The sequence below is a fragment of the Nothobranchius furzeri genome, chromosome 8, assembly GCF_043380555.1.
Source record: "Nothobranchius furzeri strain GRZ-AD chromosome 8, NfurGRZ-RIMD1, whole genome shotgun sequence".
Lineage (NCBI taxonomy): Eukaryota > Metazoa > Chordata > Actinopteri > Cyprinodontiformes > Nothobranchiidae > Nothobranchius > Nothobranchius furzeri.
The window spans coordinates 76854653-76869528 of NC_091748.1; the positions used below are offsets into that span (position 1 = coordinate 76854653).

The window sequence follows — 14876 nt, forward strand, 5'->3', positions numbered from 1 at the left end:
GGGGTCCATTTTTCTTGGAACAACCTGCACTCTGTGTCCACTTTTCTCCTTTTTGACAGAGACATCTTGGGCTGAAGCACAAAATGTAGATACCGGATTAGATATCAGGGGCAAAACAAAGTAGCTCGTCAGAACACCTGTTGCACTTGGTTGACGTACTTGCTCTGGCTGAGGATAAACGGCTTGCTTGCTTAACACAATGCCTATTACACCATCTAGTGAACGTATTGGGAACAGCAGGTTTTTTATTGAAAAATTGGAGTTTATTTTCACTCTACATTGTGAATTATGAGAATAAAGTTTATACAACCATCTCGCGGGCCAGACTTAACAAATTTGCGGGCCGAATCCGGCCCGCGGGCCGCATATTTGACACCCCTGATTTCGATGGTTGAACAGATACAGATAGTGGTGTACTCGCTCATCTCTACTTTTAGAGCACTTCCTGCTTCCTGCTGACCAGCTGTATGGAGATGCAGATTTCACACAGAGCCAAAGCTACCAGTACCTGGTTTAAGGATCGTGGTATCCCTGCAAACTGGCCTGACCTTAACCCCAAAGAAAATCTATGGAGTATTGTGAAGTGATTTACCTTTATGTAAATTTAAAAACCTAACTGTAACTTGTAACAGTATCAAAACTTATAACAGTAGCAAAAGTAAAAAGAACAAGAAGTGATTAAATCTATTTTGTCTCTTAATTTGTCTCATTTGACGTTTTTTTTTGTCCGAGATTATATAGTTTTACATCCTGCTGCTCCAGCAGGGGGCGCTAATTCAGATGCTAAAACAGATCGGGTTTCCTTGGCGTTTCCTGCTGGATAGGTGCTCGCTGCCTTGTGCTTTGTTTGGCATTAAACAGCTAAAATATGTCCACATGGCTCTTCAGTGTCACTCAGTCAATTCTCCGTCTCTTCTTCGATCTTGAATTTGATTTGATTTAAAGGAAGACATTGCATATTTATGCACAGTAAAATAAATATGCCAGATTATAGCTTTAGGCTGATTTCCATCTGCAGTTCATTTCATCAGTGATGTCACACCTGTTTCCTAATCTAAAAGGCTCCAGCTTCACAACCTAGCCGTTAGCGCGTCTAGCTGCTATTGGGCAAATTTGGCCACATGATTCATTCAATGCAGAGCAAGTCTTATTATCATTGGCTGTTCGTCTGATATTCAAGGTTTACATCTACCTGTTCTTACCTTTGAAGACACGTATTACTATTGTTTTATCGTTCCGCTCTGGTTGTGATAAAGGTTTTTTGTTTTCATGGCCGTATATCATCTAGGCTAAGTTGAAGCTAATAAACAGACAAATGCAGCCCTCTATCTGCTGCAGAACAAAGTCCTTTATTAGCTTTACGACACACGCTAACCTGCAGGACATCTCGTTGGAGCTGTTAAATCTGTAGCTGGTGTTTTATTTATTTAAGGTTTGATTCTTCTGCTGAAATGTCATTGTTAGAAGATCTGATCTTCTTCTGGCTCCTCCAGCTTAGCCAGAGGCCTACGGTCGAGGAGCTGAGGGAGGCGAAGATCCTCATCCGCTTCAGCGACTACGTGGAGGTCGCGGAGGCTCAGGATTATGACAGGAGAGCCGACAAGCCATGGACCCGGCTGACAGCCGCCGATAAGGTCCGTTTAACGTGAACCACAAACAAGATGGCGTCTGACGACTTCTGATCTGAATATTTCTGGTTTGGGTTTTGTTTTTGTTCAGGCTGCCATTAGAAAAGAGCTGAATGAGTTCAAAAGCACAGAGATGGAGGTGCACGAGTCTAGCCGTCACCTGACCAGGTACGTGAACTCCACTTTAACCTTTAGAGAGGTCTGGGAAGCACAAGTAGCCACCAGGCCAAGACGGACTTCTCATCAGTCTGAGTTTTGCTCCGTCAGCCTCGACGCGCCCGTGCGCCATCAGTCAGTTTAAGGACATAGGTACAAGTAGCCGAGCGTGAAAACTTCCTCTTAGACTTTGAATTCAGGTGACCTCCGAGAGCCTCAGGAACCCCTCCTTCACGGGAGGTGCTGAGGAGCAAATTGCTTTGAACGGTGAAAATAAGGTGGATGTTTAAGATCTGATATTTAATCCGTAACTCGAGGATGAAGATGTGACTGTTGTGCTGCGTAAAGTCTTCATTTCATTTTGCCTTCGTAGAGGAAGTAAATGAGCCCCATATTCACCATTTCTCTCCTGTGGAACAAATGTACGGAAAGCAGATGTGCTGTTGGGTTTGGGTCGGTGTGCGTCTGGAGCAGCGGCAGCAGGAGATGGAGGGTTAGCCTGCGTTGGATAAGTGATGCAAGAAATGGCTCCATTTCTACACAGAGCGCAGCTTCACCACTAGATGTCACCAAGGATCCTTTCATACCCACCTCACCCCCAGGCGTCATTTGGAATCCTAGGATGTTCAAGGAAGATCCCGCCTTTCTCACCTCTGATTGGCTAGAAAGGCTCTACTACGATTGTCTGTTTCATTTAGCAGCAAACCGGCTGTCCTGCTACCAGCAGAAAGCTGTTTTGGGGAGTTTAGTAAAGAAAATGTGAACTTAGCGTTATGATGACCATTCTGTCCTGTTTTGTTTTGTAAAAAACTGAAAAACGTAAAATGTGATTTATAATCTTGTTGCATGAATCAAACTGTTGGACTTTATATCTCTTGGCTCTGAAGCATCAGAGTACATAGAATAAACACATGTGCCTTACCTGGGTATGACATTTCATAAAACTGCCCTATTCTGCGCAGCTGTGTGCATCAGGTCTGTTTCTTTTATAAAATAATGGAAACTGGTGAGGCTGCACCGTGGTTAGAGCTGTTGTCTTGCAGCAGGAAGGTCCTGGGTTCGCTTCCCGGCCTGGGATCTTTCTGCATGGAGTTTGCATGTTCTCCCTGTGCATGCGTGGGCTCTTTCCGGGTTCTCCGGCTTCCTCCCACAGTCCAGAAACATGACTTTCAGGTTGATTGGTCTGTCTAAATTGTCCTTAGGTGTGTGTGTGTGTGTTTGTCCTGTGTGTCTCTGTGTTGTCCTGCAATGGACTGACACTCTGTCCAGGGTGTACCCCGCCTGATTGACCGCTGGAGATAGGCACCAGCCCCCCCACGACCCTACATGGACAAGCGGGTTCAGAAGATGGATGAATGCAAACTGGTGAAAAATAGGTCCAAATCATAATCAGCCTGAACTTAATTTTTTATAAAATGATACACGTTTAATCTGAAAATGACAGATATGATCTAACGCATAAACAGCCCTAACCTAGGACAGCGTAATAATTAAGTAATAAGATAACCCCAAAGGAGCCAACAGATCAAGTCAGTCAGTGTGATAAAATGCAACAAGATTTATTACAAGTTCACATTTTCTTCAAAACTTCTCAAGATCTACACATAAAAACCTGCAGCGAGGGAACACAGCTTCCTCTTACATGAAATAACCATTCGTAGGGGAGCCCTTCCAGCCAATCAGAGGCGAGAAAGGCGGGACCTTCCTTGGACATGCTAGGATTCCAAATGACGCACCCCGCAGGTGTAACCAACTGTAGATAAATAACTGGCAGACACTTCAGAAGCCGACATGTCACTAGTGTGAGGGCTTAAAATCTGTACTTTGTAATATATTTGTGACCAGTTTTATCTGGTTTGCCCATGCGGGACATGACCTTTGACACCATATTAACTTGTTGAGGGTTTCCATGCTGCTACGCCTCGTCGCCCGTCAGCCTGATGTCCTTTCTTTAAACTGACCGACTCCAACTTTCCTCCCTGCAGGTTTCATCGGCCGTAAAACAGAACAGCTCCACCGCGGCCGTGTTTCCTACTGCGGCCTGCTGCTCTGGCCTCGGCAGCGGACGCTGGAGCCAGAAAACGGGAGAGAAACTTTCAGATGGGAAAGATGAACCCCGAACTGTTGTCTTCCCTCAGTGGGAATTTTAAAGACTTCTTGATATTCAAAAGCTTTTAATTGTAACTTTTATGATGAAGTTTTATTTACTTTGCAGCCTTTTTAATGTGGGGGGGGGGGGGGGGGGTCAACATGATCTGTGCTAAGGGGACGAAAATGGAAGGGATCATCCAATTTTGTTTGTTGTTAAACATAAATTCTGGCTTTTCACCGTCTGAGAGGCTCGTTTGTGTTGCTTGATCGGGACTTTGTCAGAACCCGGTACTCCCGATCTCTGAACACTTTCAAATCTTTTTTAGCAATAACTTCAGCTTGTCTTCACCCAGGAGTCCAAACATGTCTGGATCTAAAACAACCCGTCTCGTTGAGGACGGTGGACGCTCCTCGACCTGATGAGATCTCGGTGACCGGCCGTGGCGCCAGCCAGGCTCGTCTCGTTTACCCGTTTTTCGTTTTTCCTCCACAGAATTTCACCAGTAAACAATAAAATGTGACCGAACTCTCAGCCGACTTAAAACAGACGGGTTTTATACTTTTTATTGTTAGAAAACCTGCAGCCTTCTATTTTTGTTTACAGTTCATGAATTGGACACAGGCGACCTCCTGGGGGGGCGTGAGTGCCGCTAACGCTACGTTTTCAGAGGCTGAACATACGGACAGGTTTTCAGATCCGTTTTTGTAAACACGAAGCTGCATGTGTGTGTGTTATTTATTGTGAGTGTTCTATGATGTACACACTTTGTTAAAGAAAAGAAACTTCTTAAAAATCATGAGTTTGTGACTTCTGTGTGGTAGCTGGTCTGTGTGCCGCGTTCCTCGCTGGAAGCTGAAACGGGAACAAAAAGCAGCTCCGAGGTCCCTCGGCTCATTAGAAGTGAGCCGCTTATTTCCAGGTAGGCTCGCGGGGAGCTGGGGGACATCCTGGACGTCTCCAGTTGTCCCATGGTTGGTTACCAGAGGTCAGGCAGGAAGGACACCGGCAGAATGAGCTTGGGTTAAACCAGCAACCCTCCAAGTGCAGGACCAGGCGTTGTCCTGGTGGACTCAGAGAAAGCATCCAGATTTCTGCTTCCTAAACGGCGTGGTTGGGGTTGCCGCAATACTTCTGCCACAGATCGATGGCTTTAGTGACGATGGCGTCGGTGTTTTCCTGTGGGATCTAGAAGAGACGGGTCCTCAAAGCCGACAGACTCACCAAACGATGGATTTTACTCTCCGGTCTGTCGTCATTTACTCACGTTACACAGAAACCTGACCACGCCGTCCAGCCGGTTGATGCCCATCAACATGATCTTGTAGCTGAGCAGGATCTCCAGGGCAACAAAGACTAAGATCTTACAGGAGCCGCTGATCACTTTATCCCAAACCCTAAAGAAAAGGTCAAAGGTCAACCACCGGTCTAAACCAGCAAACTTCATTGCAGAACTTTTTCTACACATTAAAGAGCAAGTCACCCCCAAATCAACTTTATCTAATCGTGCTGCAGACACGTGTAGTCAATAGTTTAGCACTTTAGTGTATTTTAGTTAAAATGTTCATTTTCTGCCTAAAACTGTCAGTGTTGTGCTGTTGTCAGGTAAAAACTCTGCACTGCATTTGAATTTAAATCTGCCATCGCTATTGGCTAAGAGGTACCCTAGAACGTTGGCTGGTACCATATGATGTCACAATGTCACTGTGTGTGTGAGTGTGTGTGTGTATTTGTCAGCGGCTCCGCCCTCTCGATCTGCTAGGCAACAGCATTTGTTGCATTTTTCAAACAGGAAGTGGGAGTTTAGTAATACTCTGGTAGGGGGTGACTTGCTCTTTAAAGTTCCTCTTTATTGGAATTGATGTTCTTGCTTATTCCTACAAAAGCATTTAGAATTTACCGTCACTAGACGGGAACAGAGCCGTTTACGGAAATGAGAATTTTAAACACAAAGGAAGAGGAAGTCTTGTTAAATCCTCATAACTCAGGTAAACTCCGGTAAAGGGTCGACTTTTGGGTTGTACCCTAAACCAGGAACGTTGTGTTTTTTCCATTCAGAACATTTTAAATCAGCCTCAGCAGCACGACTAGCTGATCACACCGTGGAGGGTTCTGCAGAACCTCGGTTTCAGGTGGACCCACTGACCTCTGCAGGCTGGATTCGGGCAGGCAGCCAGCGAAGCAGCGTCTGAACCAGAGGCTGAACGGCAGCTGAGGCAGCGCTCCGGTGCTCTTCAGGTGAGTCAGCAGGCGAGGTTCTTCCTGACTCAGATAATGCTCCAGACTCTTCGGCTGCATCAGAACGAACCAAACGAGCCATTTAAACACCCACACGGCCCGTTTCACCAACAGCATCGAGCTCCGTTTGGATACGTACTAGGTGTGGTACTGAGTCTCCAAACTTCATGTGAAACTGATTAATGAAACATTTGATCAGCCAGTAGCAGTCGACTGGATCATCTACGATCTCTTCCATGGCTCGGCTGATGGAGAGGAAGTCTTCATTTTCTTCATCCTGACATAAAAAGTATCTCAAATGAAAGCAGACAGTGTCTGAAGTGTTGAACAAGAAAAGAACAAAATAATGAAAAACACTTCAGCTACATCTCAAAGTTTAGAATATCATGAAAAAGATTTTAATCATTTTTTCCCTCCATGTCAGAAAGTAAAACTTATGTTACAGATTCATCATTTCTTTTAATAACAAAACGACCAAAAACCCATCCATCCATTTTCAGCCACTCATCAGGAGTCGCGTCGCGGGGGCAGCAGCCTAAGCAGGGAGGCCCAGACTTCCCTCTCCCCAGCCACTTGGACCAGCTCCTCCGGGGGAATCCAAAGGCGTTCCCTGGCCAGGTGAGAGACATAGTCCCTCCACCGTGTCCTGGGTCTTCCTGTAGGTCTCCTCCTGGTTGGACGTGCCCGGAAAACCTCACCAGGGAGGCATCCTGACCAGATGCCCGAGCCACCTCAACTGGCTCCTCTCAATGTGGAGGAGCAGCGGGTCTACTCTGAGCCCCTCCCGGATGACCGAGCTTCTCACCCTATCTGTAAGGGAGAGCCCAGCCGCCCTGTGGAGAAAACATATTTTGGCCGCTTGTATCCGTGATCTCGTTCTTTCGGTCACTACCCAAAGCTCGTGACCATAGGTGAGGGTAGGAACGTAGATCTACTGGTAAACTGAGAGCTTCCGCCTTCTGGCTCAGCTCTCTCTTCACCACGACAGACCGGTACAACGCCCGCATCACTGCAGCTTTCCTTCACTTGTGAACAAGATCTCGAGATACTTAAACTCCTCCACTTGGGGCAGGACCTCATCCCTGACCCGGAGAAGGCATTCTACCCTTTTCTGACCCAAGACCATGGTCTCAGATTTAGAGGAGCTGATTCTCATCCCAGCTGCTTCACACTCGGCTGTGAACCGCTCCACGTTCTGATGAAGCCAACAGGACCACATCATCTGCAAAAAGCAGAGACCCGATCCTCAGGCCACCAAAACGGATGGCCTCCACGCCTTGGCTGCACCTAGAATTCCTGTCCATAAAGGTTGTGAGCAGAATCGGTGACAGAGAGCAGCCTTGGCGGAGTCCAACTCTCACTGGGAACGAGCCCGACTTACTGCCAGCAATGCGGACCAAGCTCTGACACCGGTCCTACAGGGACCTAACAGCCCGTATCAGAGGGCCTGACACCCCATACTCCCCGAGTACCCCCCACAGGTTCATTACACAGAGCGGGATATACTTAAAACCTTTATTTCTTGTTATAATAAAATTACATGAAATTTGTCATAAATTCAGAATCTCAGAAAGTTTGAATAATTTGAAGAAGTAGAAAATATCCAATCCTAATCCGCTTACTAACTCAAAGGTTTCCTGAGCCTCTAAATGGTCTCAGTCTGGGTCAGTAGCCTACATAATCCCGGGGAAGACTGGTGCCTGGACACATGACCAGAAGACAGTCGTGGACACCGTCCACTAGGGAGGGAAACCACAAAAAGGGCACTGCTTGTTCCCAGAGTGCTGCATCCAAGCATGTTCATGGAAGACCGAGTGGAAAGGGGCTACAGCCACAAGGAAAACCACAGCCTTGATAGGATCATCAAGCTGAATCCGTTCTGGAATCTGGGAGAACTTGACATGTTGGGTGTGCTTTATGGGTTTCTGGACGGGACGTTCTTTTTCAGAGGGGAACATTTCCAATGCTGATCCTGTAAATGTGGACGAAGAGCCAAAAATCCAAGGAGTTTGTTGTTTGAATGAACTTGATGCTTGGCTGTGAAAATGGATTTCATCGGAGGCTGAAAACTCCCTCCTGACTAATCTAAACACCCACGGTTCCCACGTGCAGACATAAATGCATCTAATCAGTCTTAGTTCGAAAGGCCCGAGTTAATGTTGTGAAATAAATCTCTGAAATAACTTTGGCCCCGGCCGTCTAGAGCTCTGTACGCCACTAATGAGACACTTTTGCCTGTCTGGATGTGGGATCCGCTTTAATTACAGAAAACTTAACAAGGTCACTGCTGAGACATGATTTAAGGGTCATTTCCACCACTTAATATGCAGCCATTATCAATCAATCAATCAATCAATCAATCAGATTTTATTTATAAAGCGCTTTTCAAGCAAAGTGCGACTCAAAGGGCTTTACAGAATTAAAATGACCCCAAATTCCCATAACAGTTTAAAAACATCAACAGACATATGCGCACACACAAGTAAAAATTTATATTCGGCTGAGTCCAGATGAGCCAAGTCAGGTAAGGCAAGGAAACGCCATCAGAGGAGCCGTCTGCCCCGGCAGCATCAGGTCTTCCACACTAAAGCCCCCTTCAGACAGGCCATGAAAAACGGAAATGTTCCGGACTCTGTCCGTAAGACCTTTGTGTCTGAATACAAACATCCGGATAACGTGTTCCGGAAACCGGACGAAGCCCCTAGTAACAGGTCCGGACTTGTTACGGACAGGGTGGCTGCTTCAGACTGGTGAGGTAAAGTTCCGGACAAGGGGGAGGGGGAGGAGGAGGGGACCGGGGGACGCTGTGCGCACCTGGATAGCCCGCTGCTGTAGCATGCGGCGAACCACGGCAGCTCGCCTCCTACGGTACCGCCTAGACGCACGACGGAGCGCTTCACACCGCTTCAGTGATTCCTTTAACCATTGAGCTTCATCATCCAGGTCTCTTATGCATCTTCGTGTGCGCAGAATTATGCTTAAGCGCCTTGTGATTTTTATCTTGAGAGGCGCTATAGAAATGATATTTTCTTCTTCTTCTTAACATAAGTCCGATCCACCCCCCCCCCCCCACACACACACACACACACACACCCCCACACCCCACCCCCAAGCCGCCGTCAGATATCTGGAACTTTTCCCTGCTGTGTGAACGCAGCCGAAAGGACAAGTTCCGGTACAAAAGTGGTGTGTCTGAAAACACAGTTCCGGTTAAAAACCGGATTGAATTGTCCACAAATGTTCCTGAATGTCTGTCTGAAAAGTCAGGCCGCTCAGAGGAGGGGGAGCAGAGACCCCCACCTCCACTTAAACACTACCTGTAGAGCGCCCAGGAAGCTACAGTCGACCACCGCTCCCGGGGCAGAGGGCCCCTACATTACTCTATTAGCACATAAATAAACCACATTTTACCAAACCGGTCCTAATACATCCCATTTGCAGTTTTCCATTTATGCTCTCACTCCTCGTAAAAAGTCTGCTACGGGTTTTTTCCACATTTTTGATTTGGAAATGTTTTACACACGCACACCTCATTTCCTTTACAGCCTTTATTCTTCTCGTGAAGCTGATTTGCTACAGCGACTACAAAAAAATCCCCACAAACAAATGTTATATTCTAACACTGAGTGTGTCCGCTCGTGGGTCGGTGTTCCACAGCTGGAATCAAAAGCAGGGAGGCTAGAGCCCTCGGGAGTCACCTTACCGGCAGCTGGGTCTCGGAGCACCGTGGGAGGGCCTGGTTCTCCAGCTGGAACATACGCAGGTAGACGTGAGTGGAAGGCGTGGAGGGGTTAATGTACCTCATCACCTCCAGAGCCTCCATGATGTCCTGGTACTGCTCCTTCCTGTAGCCTCCAACCAAAGCATGAGAGTCGCTGTGGGGAGGGAGGATGCCTGAAGGAACCCGGAAGAGGACCAGAGTCAGACGGGTGGAACGGCTCAACGGAAGCAGGATTCATCTGTTCATGATAATTATTCAGATCCTTCCAGTCAGACACTTTTCTGAGTGGATTCAGTGTTTGTGCACTGCTCACCCAACAAAACCTTCCACACGTGAATCCGGTACATGGAGGGCAGCGGGAACCTCTGACTGAAGGTGCTCAGCTTTTCTAGATCTGCATCAAAGTAAAACAAGAAACATCCTAAAAGCCAGAAAACAGAATGTTAGCTGCATTTCCAGCTCCAGCTGATGTAAACCAAGAGGTGGTTACATTATTTTACTTAGGTGTGCTGGAGCAAGAGACGTGTAAATATTTCAGAAGACATCCCACAGGGACTGGAGTTGTGGCTCCAGCTCTGGTGGATGTTCAAGTCGCCAGAGACTTGTGAACAGGACCAGGTTCCTTCTGCTGCCACTTTTAAGAATGTGCAAATTTGAAGAAATCTGCTTATTTCTTTTGTTCGTTCTTGGCGTTTTTGTCTTACTGCAGAGGGACAACGCTAAAGTGAGACACCTTAAACATACAATCAAGGACGGCGGGACTGCATGGTCGGGTATGGAAAAGTAAGCATGTCCATTTAGCGTTAACCCTCCCACTGTCCTGATGGGGGTGACCCCGCGAGGAAAGTTGAACGTTGAGCAGGATTGATGCGGCAGCGGTGAGGAGTGAGCACCACCTCACCCCTGCCACATGGACCTCAAGGGATAAACCATCCACCCTGCTCAACGGTCAACTTTCCTCGCGGGGTCACACCCATTAGGACAGTGGGAGGGTTAAACCAAATATAACCCACATAGGTTATGCATTATACATTATGAACATGTTTCTGGAATAAAGTAATCCCAGCATGTATGGATGTTGCCTACCTAGAGGATTCTCCTTGAGCAGTATTTCCAGTGACTTCTTCTCCTCCACTCCCCTGAAACCCACTTTTTCATAATACGCAGAGCGGAAGTTTCTCTGCGGGTCGTCAGCCATGGTTCGACCTGGGCACTGACCCGGGCACTGGGGCCTGACAATTTAAAAAACACGTTTATATTTTGCATTTTCACGTGACGGACACAGGTGTAATAATCCACACGTGGCGTTAGAAGGTAATTCTGCTGATAAAGGGCAGTCATCGCACAGTCAACGGCAACATGGAGAGGTTTGACGCACATTAAAAACGTCAATGAGGCATCGATGAAATAAGTTGAAAATTTTTTGCATAATCCTAATGTGGACCAAAAATGTTAGCTCTGATCTTCATTGAGGTTCATGAAATTAAACGGGCTAAACCCAAATTCAGCGTTTTAAGGAACGAGCTTCTAAAAGACAAATACAAAAGGTTCAGTGTGTTTAAACGAGCTCTTGGTAATGTGCCTACGCTGAAATTCACAACAGAAAAGGGGAGTTGAAAGTTTTCTTGTACAAATATTTGCAATAGAGATCTGACAGCAGGTTGACAGTGATAACATAAATAGGTATCTTCTAGAAAAGGCTGTGATCTGTTTAGTAGAGCTAATAGTTCGATAGGTTGGCTTTTCCTTGGTTACACAAACTGAACCTTGTAGTCCAAATCCACCAGAAAAATTAACATTTTACACATCACCTTGACCTCCCACCTGATGAAGACCAGGGAGAGACTCCTCCTTACCCACCTACACTCTGTGGTGTGCCCAGAGATGGACTTACTGCAGTTTGCATACAAACCAAATGTGGGGTTTGTGGGTGCCATCATCTTCTTGCAGCACCGGGCGCTGACTCGCCTCGAGATGCAAAATAGCACTGTGAGAGTCATGTCCTTCGACTTCTCAAGTGCCTTCAACACCATCCAGCTGTGTCTACTGCAGCAGAAGATGAGGGGTGCAGGTGTGGATGAACATCTGACTACATGGACCATCAACTACCTCACCAAAAGGCCACAGTTCGTGAGGCTGCACAACTGTACGTCTGAGGTGGTTGTGTGCAGTACTGGAGCTCCACAGGGCACAGTGCTCTCACCCATTCTCTTCACCTTCTACACCTCAGACTTCACCTACAACACCAGCAGCTGTCACCTCCAGAAGTTCTCTAATGACTCGGCCATTGCCGGCTGTGTGTCTGAGGGGAATGACCTGGAGTGCAGGTCAGTCATCATGGACAACAGGGAGCAGATATTGAGCTGGTGGATACCTTTAAGTACCTGGGTGCTCACTTCAACAGTAAACTGAACTGGTCCAGAAACACAGATGCTCTGTATAAGAAGGGCCGAAGCCATCTCAACCCCCTGAAGGGGTCCTTCAGAGTCCTTCAGAGTTTATTCCCTGCTGCTAGAATCCTTTTATCACTCTGTGGTTGCATCTGTTATCCACTCTGCTGTGGTCTGTTGGGGCGCAGGAAGCTCTGACCGAGACAGGAAGAGACTGAACAAGTTAGTCAATAAAGCTAGCTCAGTTCTGAGCTGCCCACTGGATTCACTTGAGGAGATGTGTGAAAGGAGGATGTTGGGGAAGATGACCTCCATTTTGGAAGGCCCCTCCTTCCCACTGTGGAACCACGGACAGCTCCTTCAGAGGCAGACTGAGACATCCCAGATGTAAAACAGAACGCTACCGTAGGTCATTCATCCCCTCTGCAGTAAGAGTGTAGAACTCCTCAGTTTTACGGGTACTGGCATTATCCTGGTACACAATAACACCAATACGATACTCAGTATGCGTTCAATACCTGTGCAATACCAGATGTAATCAAAAAGGGTTCAAATAAAGGCGACTGAACTGCGTTGGTTTCTTGAAAACGTTTCACTTCTCATCTCAGCAACTTTGTCAGTTCTGGCTGGAATATGAGAGTCAGTTCAGTTCTTCTCAGATGAGAAGTGAAACATTTTCAAGACACAAAAGAAGTCCAGTTGCTTTCAATCGAACCCTTTTGGATTACCATGACCCGAATGACTGAGAATCTTAAGCTGCATAGTCCCGGAAACCCAATTTTCTTTTTATTTGTTGATTTTAGTGGTTGAAGGTTACAATAATAGCTCACTGCCCTTGTGTATTTACCTGTAGTCTTGTTATTTTTCTTCTTCTTCCTTCCCTCTAAGCGTATGTACTGCTGTAACGAGTGGATTTCCCAGCTGTGGGAATAACCAAGTCTTTTCTATTCCTTTTAAACTACAAGCTTTGAGCACTTTAGTTATTTTAATTATCAACAACCTGATTAATTTCTTCTTAATGTAATTTATGACTTTATTTATCTGTACCTAGTTGATTAATTTTACTGACAAACATCGTATTTGTTTATTTATGGTCTAGTAGATTTTGTGTCTATATTTTAACTACTGAGATGGCAATGATACCACATTCGGAGGTAAAGGTGGTCTGTGTCATTTTATCTTTCTTGAATAACAAAACCAGACGCTAATTAAAACTACTGCTCGCGTTTATATTCATAAAATAAACATTTTTAAAAATCGAGTTGCCCAACGATGTTTGGTAAGACTTCAGGTCGATCTTCACATTATCAGCTAAATGAAGAGTGGTATAACTGACATCACATAGAGATCTTTAATCCTGTATGGAGGCATTAAAAGCCACTAAAGGGGTAAAGCTTCTTACCTCGGTGCGTTTTACAGCGTCCCCAGTTTGTTTACGTGTATCATTAGCTGGCTGTGCTAGCTGGAAATGCTAGCTTAAACACGTAAACACGTAAAGCTTTATCTAGATTTTAAATGACCCAATAAACAACAATACGACAGCTAATCCAAAAGTGAAATGAAACTAAAATCACAAAATGTGTATCAAAGACTTTTACGTCCAGTGACCCCACATGTCCGAACTGAACTACATGTTCCGGGTCACAATGTCAAAATAAAAGCGTTTTACAATGCTAATTTTCAGTACTGTTCCAGTATTTCTTACATCTGACTGACACTTTTAAGGCCATTAAACTAAGAAGATGGCTTATTCATGATGAAAGTTTACGTTGTCACGTTTGATGAACCATCCCCAACAGCACAACCTCTTCTTTTGAAGCTTTTCGAGACAACTTTTCAACCATGGACATGCAGAACTAAACTGTCAAGTTTTAAATCCACTATTTTACTTTTTTGACTGGACTTGTCTGTAAGTAGTAACTCTCACTAAATCTGTTGAATTTGTTTTATAGATTCATGTAAATATAATCATGATCAAATAGTTCAATGTAACCCTAATTTTAATGCTTAGTCCTCGGTTTTAGTTCAGAAAGCTTTACTCCTAACTAAGGCTCTAAACGCCACAGGCGTATATCGTAAAGTTATTAAGCTTTGTTAATGACTATATCTCGTAATTTTTTTGAATGACTTTGTTTTCTTAGATTTAAAAAATTGATCATTTTTGACTAGTAGCCAGTTTTACTTTGGCATAAATTAAAAAGTGAAAGTAAGTTTAGTTAAAGCTGCAAGCAGCGTCGTGCAACCCTCGCAGCTCTGATCGTTGACGCGCTCCAGACATCTGCGTCCTGAGCACCGCCAAATCAGGTGTCACCACCTCAAAAACAAATTAAACATGCAATCGTTCATGTCGGCTCATTTCCTTTAATGTTTTCTGTCTGTTATTTGTGCCTGATGTGTTTCGCTGCTGCGGAGCGAGGCGGTGTTTTGTCCTCCGGTGACGCACCCCCAAAATTCCACTATCTCCGCTCCGGCACGAACTCCGCAGCAAAAACAGTCCCATTGTAGTCGGCCGGCGAGCAGCGGCACTCCTCTGTTTTTGTGGTCGGTAGATCTTTTAGAACTGCAGTTCAAAGGTAACTCATGAGGTGATTATATATGAACCCAGGTAGCAGTTTTTCTTTAGGATTGAGAGGAGATGCAGGAAGATAATAAAC

General features: G+C 45.7%; 2 protein-coding genes across 2 annotated transcripts in view; one reads left to right on the forward strand and one right to left on the reverse strand.

The window, feature by feature from the left end:
- Window positions 1-3918, forward strand: part of phactr1 (phosphatase and actin regulator 1) — a 44618-nt gene extending 40700 nt beyond the window's left edge. The window contains exons 11-13 of the mRNA XM_015971196.3: window positions 1494-1634; window positions 1720-1796; window positions 3770-3918. Coding sequence (XP_015826682.3) covers window positions 1494-1634; window positions 1720-1796; window positions 3770-3785 — 234 coding nt within the window. The 3' untranslated portion in view covers window positions 3786-3918. The remainder of the gene's footprint in view (window positions 1-1493; window positions 1635-1719; window positions 1797-3769) is intronic.
- An 827-nt stretch (window positions 3919-4745) lies between these two features.
- tbc1d7 (TBC1 domain family, member 7) lies at window positions 4746-13837 on the reverse strand. Its single transcript, XM_015971198.3, has 8 exons — window positions 13625-13837; window positions 10919-11064; window positions 10146-10226; window positions 9815-10005; window positions 6251-6388; window positions 6020-6165; window positions 5141-5270; window positions 4746-5061 (listed from the first exon to the last, which is right to left on the reverse strand). The coding sequence occupies exons 2-8, from the start codon at window positions 11028-11030 to the stop codon at window positions 4975-4977; spliced, it is 885 nt and encodes a 294-aa protein (XP_015826684.3). The 5' UTR covers window positions 11031-11064; window positions 13625-13837; the 3' UTR covers window positions 4746-4974.
- Window positions 13838-14876: the final 1039 nt, after the last annotated feature.